The 12,474-nt window shown below is 39.2% G+C and overlaps 2 protein-coding genes across 2 annotated transcripts; both read left to right on the forward strand.

The window, feature by feature from the left end:
* The first annotated feature begins 591 nt into the window (after positions 1–591).
* On the forward strand, positions 592–1,086 carry LOC112170594 (pathogenesis-related protein 1). Its single transcript, XM_024307941.1, has one exon. The coding sequence runs from the start codon at positions 592–594 to the stop codon at positions 1,084–1,086; it is 495 nt and encodes a 164-aa protein (XP_024163709.1).
* A 4,867-nt stretch (positions 1,087–5,953) lies between these two features.
* LOC112170595 (pathogenesis-related protein 1) lies at positions 5,954–6,448 on the forward strand. Its single transcript, XM_024307942.1, has one exon. The coding sequence runs from the start codon at positions 5,954–5,956 to the stop codon at positions 6,446–6,448; it is 495 nt and encodes a 164-aa protein (XP_024163710.1).
* Positions 6,449–12,474: the final 6,026 nt, after the last annotated feature.

Here is a 12,474-nt window from a genome sequence, read left to right on the forward strand (position 1 = left end):
GCAATGTACGTAACCTTAGAACTACCTAAATTGTAATTCCATAAAATAAGCACCAAAACTAGAGTAACAATGACAATGTTAGGGTTATAGACCCAGGTCCGCCCTAACTTATTTGAAAGCACCTGACCTTCCTACGTAGAAGGGGCACTCCTAAGGTCAATCTATACTAATTAAATGAGCCAAAGTACCAAGTTATTGGGTCAAACCAATAACCTAACAAGATATCTCAATTCACTAACCCAATAATACTACTCTAGGCCCAAGGCCTAATTGAATGCAACAACCTTAGTAGCAAAGCCGGCCCAAGGCCAAATTCCACAGAAAACTATTACTAAGCAAATGAACATAATTGTATATTACTAATTAATGACAGAAAAAATATTAACTTAAGGGGAGAAAAGTCCAGCTCAAACTCATAAAATTTATAACCTACTCTATTATGAGTAAAACTAGCTTGTATGGAGTGGGCGCATTCCTAGCAAAATATGGCGAGAAACCATTAATTTCTAACGATCTCTCTCCCACCGAGTCTTATGAATCTACACTATATATATGCCTCTGGTCCAACTGTTATTCTCATATGCTGCTAAAATGGGGTTCAACAAACAAAACTTAGTAGCCGTATGCTCTGCAGCTTTGATCCTAATTACTTATGTCCCTCTAGCAAGTACAGTCGAAGATGACAGTGGCTTCCTCAAAGCACACAATGAGATTCGCAAAGAGCACGGTCTCCCGCCACTGCAATGGAATAAAACCTTAGCTGAGTATGCACAAAATTATGCCAATAAAAGATCTGGGGATTGCGCAATGGAGCATTCAGATGCTCCTTATTCTGAGAACATTGCGAGTGGTTTGGGTATGACCGGTGAAGCAGCGACAAAGTACTGGTGCACCGAGAAAGCCGAATACGACTACAACACAAATAAATGTACCGGTCCTGAGGAAGACGGTTGCCGCCACTACACTATTATAGTTACGAGGATAACAACCCAACTTGGTTGTGCAAGGGCCAAGTGCAAAAATGGCGATATGTTTGTATCCTGCAACTATGATCCTTCTGGAGAGCCAGACCAGCGTCCTTACTAAACATACTATATATGCAATAATGGTCTATGAGTTTTGGTCCAAAAAGGGATCAGAACGGTTATTAATAATTGTCTACCTAAATGTATATAAAGGGTCTGATGTTGGCCATGATGAATCGGTATTCATCATTTAAACTCACCTGAGAATTTCTTGGCACTCAGTTTTTTAATGCAAGTTTTGATGTTGTAAAATTTTTGTTTTTCTTATGTGAGATTTTATGCTTGGTTTGTAAGCATGCAGGTTATATCTCAATGCAGTTATCAAATATGAATTTAAAGCTCGAGTGCTAAGACCGTAATTGTATGCGTCTTTTATAGGGTCGTTGCCAGCCCTAATTTATGGTATCCGTTAAATTTAAATTTATTTTAAGAAAGTTTAATTAGTTGACCAAGCCACTGGTTTAATTATGTAAACGACTAAATTTATTTGGAATCACATCTTGGAAATTTAATACATTGCACTAGGGTGATATTATCCGGAATGCATTTACTATATATCACCCAAAATAACGTCAAATTAATATCAAATCATACATATATGCTCTAGTCCCCCATATATAATATAGGGCTAATTACATATAAGTGCATATTGGAATATTTTTTTTCCCTCATAAGGCCACTAAATTAAAAAATGTGTTAAATTTTGGATTTAAAAACTAATATATTTACATAAATGCCACTACAGTAAAAAGTCAACAATCATCTTCTCTCTCTTCTCCGGCGAGGTCTCTTACCAACTCTCCGGTAGACCTCTGGCCAACTCCGTTAGGTCTCCGTCCTACCTCCGGTGAGTCTCTGGCCAACCTCCGGCGACAACAAAAGCTACTGTCACTAGCATCAAAAGTTACTGTCGCTAGCAACAAAAGCTACTCTTGTGAGATTTCCGACAACCTCCGGTAAGGTAGCAAAAGATACTGTCATCAGCAACAAAAGCTATTGGCAACTTCCAGCGAGGTAACGAAAGCTACTTTCACCAGCAACTAAAGCTATTGTTACAAAAAAAAAGTTACTGTTACCAAAAAAACTTTTTTCCCCAAAACCAAAATCTACTATCCCCACCAACAAAAGCTATTGTCAATTCACCCTAATTTTAGGGATTTCTTTCCCACTTACCCGATTAAGTATTTTTAATTCCCATAACCGGTTTCAATCATCTCGGTTTTGGATTCGTGAGGATTAGGCCGCCCCATCGACTTGTAGTTTTGTTGTATTGATCGTAGAAATGTTCCGGAGACTTTGGTGGTCTCGGATGAGGATCCAACTGTCGGATCGTCATTTAATTTTGAGAAACTGACCCTAGAAGCGATTCATGAGAATCTGACTGTTGGATCATCGTATAATTGTGTTTTTATCATTCGAATCTTAAGTTGAGACCTTATTGAACATAGGTGTTTGACGGAGAGTGATCTATACTTTATCTGAGCTATAAGACAAGACGCAGTGGGATTTGGAGGTGACTAAATCTCACATGGTTCATCTATGAACAGCGCTACCTTATTGTCCGGTCTAATCGCTAAATTGTGAATGTTTTATGAAAATAAAAATTTGTTTTAAATTATTTGAACTTGTTCGGCTATGGTTCATAGGTAAGTAAAATGAGATTTTAAGTATAAAAATGATTTTTCTCGAGTTTTGTGATTCTGAACTATAGTTGGTATTAGTGGCATTCCTGAGTAGATGACTACGTATATATATTTACGTGAAATATATACCTTGATGGTGTGACATTATGAGAAGTATAATAATTGTGATTTTATTCGGATTATTGTTTTGAGCATTTACTCTTTTTGGAAATGCAATATATAGTATAATTGTTGATTATATTGTGTCGAAAGAGTACTTGAGTTTTGGTGTAACATTTTAAGTCGTGTGAGACCCTTTAAATGTTTTCGGATCTGTGGATCTGATGTCACAGTAGTGACTAGGCAAGTATATCAGGCACTACACTTTTGGCCAGGTGACTGGTTACGATAAGTTAGAGCTCTAGTCTGTCTGCCATTGTATTGCATTGGGGTAACTTGAGGCAAATGAGTATATACATTTTTAAAAGAGAGTTTTGGGTGGTTTCTTTCTTTTATTGTGTAGTTGATTTCAGATTGCTTTCATTTATTCTTGAGTTGAGAAATTGTCAAGCATGCAGGTTTGAGTCATTTTATTTGAGTTTATTCATACAAGCTTAAAAAGCTTACCGGATTAGTTGTTTGCAACCCGGTCTACTATTCCATAGTGTAGGGACTATTCTTGCAGGTCAGGACCACCATGGTTGATATCGAGGCGAGTAGTGTGGCAGTGTTAGGTTCAGAACCTATTTTTGTTATCGTACTGTTGTTTATCTGACGAACCGCCGCATTGATGCTCTCCCTCTTCGTGTCGCACTGTTGTTTATCTTGGTGGATTTTGTTTGGATTGAAATATTGGTGGAGTGAATTGCTGAGAATGAGGTTTGGGTTTGTGCTAGTGGCAGGGAAGAAATACTGGGACTCTAGAAGAGTCGTGATGCAACAAGAAGAGAATATGAAGTTGGTTAATAAAAGATAAGCTTATCTCATTAGTTAATTAAATAAAAGAAAGCTTGAATTTTTTGTTTAGTTAAGGAGCCACCTGCTGCTCCATTTTGACAAGCTTAACATATAAAATTAGTTTTCCTCTTCTTGCCGCCCGTTACACTACACCAAAATCCTTATCATACAACGAGAGAAAACTGTTGTGCCGTTTGGAGTGCCACCGTTGTAGACCGAGCCGTTGTCTGTTGAAAATTCAAACAACTGTGGAACAGAGTTGTCTGAGAAACACACAGGCAATGGGTATGTGTTATAAGTGTTGTGTGATAGCTCGGCAAATGGCTTGGCAGATGTCAGGCGCAGCTGCGCAGCAGTTGAGGCTCTGCCTTCAGACAACACTGCTTGTTTTGAAGCTGTTGTATGTTAAGCTTATCAGACAACAGTTTTTTTTATTTTTCTATTGTATGATTTAGATTCGGACAACTAAGTTCTTGTCTAGTCATTTGTTTGATTGCTTGTCAGACAACATGAATTAGAATTGTTCTGTTGTTTTATTACTCCTCACACAACTGCTTGTACAGTACTAATGTGGTATGATTGTTACCTAATCATTGTGTGATCAGAATTGGGCGAAATTAATGCTCCATTATTACCTAAATAATGGTACTAATCAATATTGAAAAGAAATTTGAATCCAATTCATCAATTGAAGTACTCCAATTCATACATTAAAGTATCACATGTGTCTACAAACGATGTATTTCCTAATCAACCATACATTAAGACACAAAAAATAATTCTAATAGCTCCTAGATATATCTATTGACAACAAACTTAGACCCCTTATTCCACATATGAAAATACCAAACCGTCTGGTGCTCTTAATTGTTCTTCTGAGCAGAGACTTCATCATCTTTCCAAAGCTCCCAAGCTTCTACCCGCGCTTCCTTTCTCCCTTTTGGTCCTGCACAGAATAGAACAAAAGCACAAGATTTAAACTTCTAAAAAGAATGCTTAGTTGTCTCATGAAATTCTTTGCAGTCCTGGACAAAGTAGAACTTAGTACAATGACACACACATGTTCATCAAGTTATCTCAATGATCAAAAACCAGATAGCCAAAATCAACTTTATCCTTTACATAGCCAGTACAATGATTATGTATACAAAAGCTTCTAAAGAGTCCAGCTCTAACCCTAAGCGGAACTACAACAAAAAACTCCTTTTGCGACGAATAAGTTCCCCGCTAAAAACTGACATTTCCTCAAAGCACACAATGAAGCTCGCAAAGAGCTTAGTCTCCTACCACTACAATTAAATACAACCCTAGCTGAGTACACGCAAAATTAAGCCAGTAAAAGCTCAGGGAACTACGCAATGGAGCAATCGATGGGTCCTTATGTAGAGAGCATCGCGAGTGGTTTGGATATGACCGGTGAAGCAGCGACAAAATACTAGTGCACAGAGAAAGCCGAATACGACTAGAACTAGAGTAATTGTATTGGTCCTGAGGATGATGGTTACTGCCACTACACTCAGATAGTTTGGATGACAACAACCCAACTTGGTTGTACGATGGCCAAGTGTAAAAATGGCGACATGTTTGTAACCTGCAACTATCATCCTTCTGGAAATTGGGACGAACGTCCTTACTAAAGATAAAATATATGCAGTAATAATAAGAGATGTTAGTAATTGTCTACCTAAATGTATATAAGAGGTGAGAGATGTTGGCATTGATGAATGAATATTCATCATCTAAACTCTCCCAAGAATTTTTTGACATTCAGTTTTTAATGGAATTTTGAATGTTTTTAAATTTTTTTGAAGTTTTTCTTATGTGAGTTTTTTCGCATGGGATGTAAGGATGAAATTATATCCTCATGGGAATAAATTGTGTTATACTTTTTTATATGACTTTTCATTTTCATTTTCTTTTATTGAAAGTTGAAAGTATCAGGGTTCAGATATAACGGCACGGTGAACAAGGCCAAATTCTCTAACCCAATAATACTACTCTAGGCCCAAGGCCTAATTGAATGCAACAACCTTAGTAGCAAAGCAGGCCCAAGGCCAAATTCCACAGAAAACTATTACTAAGTAAATGAACATAATTGTATATTACTAATGACAGAAAAATATTAACTTACGGGGAAAAAAATTAGAATAATGTAGTTGTCCAGCTCAAACTCATAAAATTTATAACCTACTCTATTATGAGTAAAACTAGCTTGTATGGCATGGGCGCATTCCTAGCAAAATATGGCGAGAAACCATTAATTTCTAACGATCTCTCTCCCACCGAGTCTTATGAATCTACAATATATATATGCCTCTGGTCCAACTGTTATTCTCATATGCTGCTAAAATGGGGTTCAACAAACAAAACTTAATAGCCGTATGCTCCGTAGCTTTGATCCTTATTACTTATGTCCCTCTAGCAAGTACAGTCGAAGATGACAGTGGCTTCCTCAAAGCACACAATGAGATTCGCAAAGAGCACGGTCTCCCGCCACTGCAATGGAATAAAACCTTAGCTGAGTATGCACAAAATTATGCCAATAAAAGATCTGGGGACTGCGCAATGGAGCATTCGGATGCTCCTTATTCTGAGAACATTGCGAGTGGTTTGGGTATGACCGGTGAAGCAGCGACAAAGTACTGGTGCACCGAGAAAGCCGAATACGACTACAATACAAATAAATGTACCGGTCCTGAGGAAGATGGTTGCCGCCACTACACTATTATAGTTACGAGGATAACAACCCAACTTGGTTGTGCAAGGGCCAAGTGCAAAAATGGCGATATGTTTGTATCCTGCAACTATGATCCTTCTGGAGAGCCAGACCAGCGTCCTTACTAAACATACTATATATGCAATAATGGTCTATGAGTTTTGCTCCAAAAAGGGATCAAAACGGTTATAATAATTGTCTACCTAAATGTATATAAAGGGTCTGATGTTGGCCATGATGAATCGGTATTCATCATTTAAACTCACCTAAGAATTTCTTGGTACTTAGTTTTTTAATGCAAGTTTTAATGTTGTAAAATTTTTGAAGTTTTTCTTATGTGAGATTTTATGCATGGTTTGTAAGAATGAGGTTATATCCTCAGGGGAATAAATTGTGTTATATTTTTGAGATGATTTTTCATTCTCGTTTTCTTTTATTAAAAGTTGAAAGTATCGGGGGTAGGATATAAAGGCCTGGTGAACAAAATGAAATGAATCAAATGAATAAAATTATCCTTTTCTTTTTCATAATTTATTCCTGCCATTTTAGGAATTTGCACTTGTTTTAGTGCATCATTGATAGATACACACACACACACACCTGAAAATTTACTAAAAATTTGCAGGAGTTGTCTACTCAAAGAATATAAAGTAGCCTTCAAAATTAGGTGAGAAGCTATAGGAGGTGGCAGGATATTGATTCAGAAAAGATGGGAATGTGCCTGAGGTTTTAGACAAGAAGATGGAGGAAAAGAAGTGTTAGGATCACATCTTATAAAGCATTAACTTCATTTATTTTAATTTTGGCAATATGCATTATGAACAGTGTGGTGAAGATGAATAAAAATCAAGAAGTAATTCTCTCATTTATACAGCCTCTTTTGCTAAGTATAAAAATAAATAAATAAATAAAAGGATTTGCATATATGCCTGAAACTTTTTTGTTAACAGTTCATATTTTGAGACAACGAAACCTGCAACTGCTATCGATACAGTCGTCATTTCTATTTGCAGCAGCATTTTTCAGTCGCTATAGTCTTGCAACGGCAAACATTTTCAGTGGCTAATGCCCTTGGGATGGCACAAGTTTCATTTCCAGTAGTGTTGGCGACGCCACCATCCGCTATGGAAGTTTTACCATATAATACCCCGAAAATTCGTTATTAATTTCTTGGAATTTCTGGGATTTAATAAAGTGTTTGTTAGTACGATTTCGTGGTTCGAGGGTGGAGTGGAATTATTTTCGGACGAATAATTATTCGAAATACACGTTTTTAGGGGGGTTACGAAGTTTGACTTTTTATACGTTTGGATTCTGTGGAAACTTCCTTCACGGAAATCATAGAGCGCGTCGATACGAGTTCGTGGACATGCGGAATGTGAAAATCAGAGTTCGTATGAAGAAGTTATGGTCAACGGAAAAAGTTTTCATTTTTGTTAAATAGGAAAAATTGGGAAAAACCTTATTTTTCCATTTTGGGAAATTCGGCTCTCTTCTCTCTCCTCCTGACCGAAAATCGCCAGAAAACTTCGTCTGGCCATATCTTCCTCCTCCAGCTGACCCACACCTCATCACTAGGCTACAAGGATTCGCCACTTCCTCCTCCACCTTCTAGTGGGCGTCTCGCACCCTCTCACAGCCCGTAGCCACCGCTGCCGGAGAAACCCGATCCAAAACCCAGATTTGGGTCAACGCCGTTTTCTCCTAACTCCAGCCATCACAACTTGAGATCCTTAGCTCTTTGGACTCACCTGAAGATGTAGAACGTGCTCCTAGAAGGACGTGAGCTGTAGTGGAGCGTGGAAGGAGATCGGAGGCTCGCCGAAAAAACTTGGAAAATTCTCGATCTACAAATGTCGAGGTACTTTTGGGGTCTTTTTACTTCGATTCAAGCTTTGTGATAGTTGGGAAAGTGGTTTGTCTTGTTGAGAGGAAGAGCTTCATGTAAGTTTCACCGCCATGCATGCGGTGGTTGGCGGCGGCACTGCCGCCATCTGTGACAGTCGTTTCCGGCTGCTTCTGGCCACCTCTGTGGCAGTTTCTGCTCCTCATTGTGATTCACTTGTCGATATGAGCATTTCGATATATATTTTGTAATTTTTGGAAATCATATGAGCATGTTATGCATTTTCAAAGTTTAGGGTTTTCATTTCGATCGATGTTCGATCCGTGTGCATTCAGCCGTCCAATCGACTTTTAGTTTTGATATAATGATCGTATTAGTATTCCAGAGACCTCAGGTGGTCTCGGATGAAGTTTTTCCTCGATTGGCATTACTTTCGGGATTTTAGCGCAAATGAGAGTTTGAAATATAATCGTTTTCGATCCGTGTACTAAGTTAAGATCGTATTGTACTTAGGTGATTGACGGAGCGTACTAGATCCCTTATATGCTATAAGAGAAGACGCAGTGGGATTTTGAGGTGAGTAAATCTCACGTGGTTCATTTACAAACCGAGTTATTTAAGAGTCGGAATTGATTGATAATTGTAAATCGTTTTTGAAAATAAAGATTTGTTTTAATTAGATCTTTGGATTAATTTCAGTTTATCCCCCTGAGGTTTGGGGGTGTCATCATTTCACCCCCTCTCCTCTCAATTTTGAATTTTTACCCCCTGAACTTTTCAATTTTGCTCAACCGTGTCCAGTTTCTCATTTTCCGTCCAAATTGGACGTTAAGTCAGATCTTGAGGCCCACGTTAAGGGCTAAAATGGTCAATTCAAGATAAAAAAAAATAAAAAAAAAAACAGATTCGACCTCTCTCCTCTCTCTCTCTCTGTCACACTGCCTCACCACTACCATGGCCCCCGACCAAGACGACGCCGAAGGCGACCTCTCCTCCTCCCCCAAGACGACGTCATTGACGAGGACGCCGACGACTCCGCCTCTCCTTTCTCCACCTCCTGTGGCGTCACCTCCCTACTCGAAGAAACCATCGCAGCAGCCAATCCCTTGTTCGACCACGGCGTCGCCACCAAGGACATCCACATCAATCATTTTACTTCTCTATCTATTCGAATCTTCCTCCCTGAATCCGCTCTCAACCCGCCAAAGCCCTCCGGTAAATCTAGGGTTTGATCACCCGATCTGAATTCTCCGGCCGAGTCCGAACGAGCTCTTCTATCCTTCCAACCGCAACAACTGCTGCAACGAGGTGGTGGCGAATACGTTGAGAGCCGAGCCGAGGAGGAACAGCTATGGCTTCAGCAACTTCTTCGAGGGGTTGAATTTGATGGCCTGAGTAGGCTCCGGAGTTTACAGAGGGTACTCGCCGGGTCGGACGAAGCAAGAGATTACAGCCACTGATTTGATTAAGTTCGAATCAAGAGAAGCCAACAAGTCCACCAGTGATGCGAAATCTAGAGTTTCGTCGCCGATCTCCTCCTCCCCAATGCTCTGTTTGGTTACTCTGAGACCGACAAAAAAATAGAGAAGGGGATTCTTGTGTTTTTATGGTGACTGATGAAATTTTTTGTGTTTGATTGGATTCAACAGCGCTGGAAAATAGGTACCTAGTGGCGTTTGAAGACGGGTTGAATTGGTTGGGGAAGCAGGCTGATGTTGCTGTAATGTGGTTTGCATTACTTGTGGTCAACGTTTTAGAGTTGATTAGAACTGTGAGTTGATTTTTGAGTTTGAGTTGATTTCTTTCCAGAAGATAACTGGTGGTACTGAATCGTGGTCATCGCTGGCGCTATAGGGGTAAGCGGAGCATGGAATGCTATAGTGACGGTGGGAGGAGAAATGGTTTTAGGGAGAGAGAAAGGAGAGAGGTCGAATATATATATATTTTTTTAATCCTGAATTGACCATTTTTAAAGTGGGCCTCAAGATCTGACTTAATGTCCAATTTAGACAGAAAATGAGACATTGGATACGGTTGAGCAAAATTGAAAAGTTTAGGGGGTAAAATTTCAAAATTGAGAGGAAAGGGGGTGAAATGATGACACCTCCAAATCTTAGGGGGGTAAACTGAAATTAATCCTAGATCTTTTGAATGTTTCACTTTTTATTTTTTTCGCGTTTTTGATAGCTTTCTTTAATCTTAATTACCTGATGAATATAAAATTCAGGGTTTGTGTTTTAGTGTTTAGGGTTTGTGGCTTAAGTCATGATAATGGCTAACTAATGATTTTCTATTTGAAAAAGGTTTTTTATTATACAATAGAGAACCAAATATTGAACGACATATCAAAATTGGTTTGCAACTTTGCAATCTAGTGTTTGGTACGAGAGATCTTGTATGAAATTTTATTTCGATGATTTAAATAGATAAATCTTAAGGCATAGCTCCTGGATCATCTTTGCAAATTTTAAGCTAAATTGAGTACTATTTAGTCATTAATTATCATGAATTGTCATGATGATCATATTGAACAAAGTATGTTCGTCTACTTTTCTTCTAAATTCTACATCTTAAAAAAGTGTTATAAAACTAAAGCAGTTTGAACTACAAATTGGAATTACATAGTAAGTCACATGTAATACAGTAACTAATATGCATAAAGAAGAGTCCCTTAGTGTAAACGTCAAGTATGCAAAATGAGCACAAGATCAGTGAGAAAGAAAGGGCACTATCATTTTTTTTCTCCACGCGCCTTAGAACGTGCCTAAACAAAAGAAAAACAGAGAGAGGGAGTAAGGTTCTCTTCCTAGACATCACACTTACTTTGGGTGAGCCTACTTTGAAGAAAAACTAAACCATTGGCATTTACTACAAAAATATATGGCAATTGCTTATTACATCTCTTGGAAAAATAAAAAGTCTTAATCAAAATTGCCAGTCTCTGGATCTTGGCCTTTGAAGTCTTCAACCCTTAGAGCGAGATCGTCATCTTAATCTTCTTGCTCCATGTAATTTGCTTCCCTTGCTTCACGACACGTCTTGTACGCGTTAGCAACATTTTGGGGTGCATTACATGCTTTAGCCCAATATTCGGACCCTCCACACCGAAGACAAGCATCATCATGGTTAGGCTCTCTTGAGCAAGGTGCGCCTAGGGCGCGTTGGGGACGGCTATGATCCTTGGTGGCGCCATCACCATAGCCGGAGGCTCTACCTCTCTCTCTCTCTTCACACGTTGACCTCTACGATTCCGTGCACGCCTATCTTGGCGATTTCCTTCCTCTTTAGGGTGAGAATATGGACCAGAACGTCTAGAATAATCCCTTTCCTTAGGGTTTCGCTCCTAGCGCCCTCCCTTAGGGGGGCGACTATAATTAGACTCCGGAATTGGCTTTTCTCCCACGGGTCTAGAGTTATAGTTCTTCACAAGTATGTTGTCGTGCTTTTCAGCTACGTTCATGGCTCTAATAAGCTCATGAAATCTTGGGATGCGTCCAACATTGACATCAATCCGATAGTTTTTGGCTATCATCAATGCAGAGACGGGGAAGGTAGAAAGAGTCTTCTCGATCAACATCGTATCAGTGATTTTCTGCCCACAGAATTCCATCAAAGACTTGATATGAAGTTCTTCTGAATTGTAGTCAAGTACAGACTTGAAATCATAGAAGCGAAGGCTATGCTATCTCACTTCTAAATCAGGAAGCAAAGAGTCACGAACGTTGCCAAAACGCTGCTCGAGTTCTACCCATATTTTTTTGGGGTCTTTCTCATTAAGGTACTCATTCTGGAGTGCGTCATTCATGTGTCTTGTCATGAGAATTATTACTTTAGCTTCATTGGCCTCTCTCTTAGCTCTATTCGCTTCAAAAGCGGTAGCTTGTTGAGTAAGCACGTTCTAACTTGGCTCTTGGATCGTACTTAGGATCTCATCAGCCTTAAGATGCTGTCGCATATCACGGACCCACTTGTAGTATCCTGGGCCTGTTGTCTCTAGTGGAGCGAAACTCAACTTGTTTAGGTTATGCATCCTGAAAAACAACAAAAGATTAGGGTTAGTTTCGAAGCGAAAAGGCTACCATGAAAAACAATAAAAAATTCTGAGCATAGTTGCTTCCCATAAAAAATTTTGAGCGAAAAGGCTACAATGATGTTTGCGCTCGATCATTTTATCTCAACAAACTCTAAGTTTGGAGGACTCTACAAGCTCCAAGCTTGGAATGAGCACGAACTCCCACAGTTCGGCTTAATTTGGTCTCCCCTATGATGTAGAAAGGGGGGTAGAAGAAGTGAGTTTGCAAGTCCCCG

Source organism: Rosa chinensis, chromosome 6 (assembly GCF_002994745.2).
Source record: "Rosa chinensis cultivar Old Blush chromosome 6, RchiOBHm-V2, whole genome shotgun sequence".
Taxonomy (NCBI): Eukaryota; Viridiplantae; Streptophyta; class Magnoliopsida; order Rosales; family Rosaceae; genus Rosa; species Rosa chinensis.

Excerpts from the sequence above, each read along its gene's own strand:
- LOC112170595 (XM_024307942.1), top strand. The coding sequence starts at position 5,954 with ATGGGGTTCAACAAACAAAACTTAATAGCCGTATGCTCCGTAGCTTTG.
- LOC112170594 (XM_024307941.1), top strand. The coding sequence starts at position 592 with ATGGGGTTCAACAAACAAAACTTAGTAGCCGTATGCTCTGCAGCTTTG.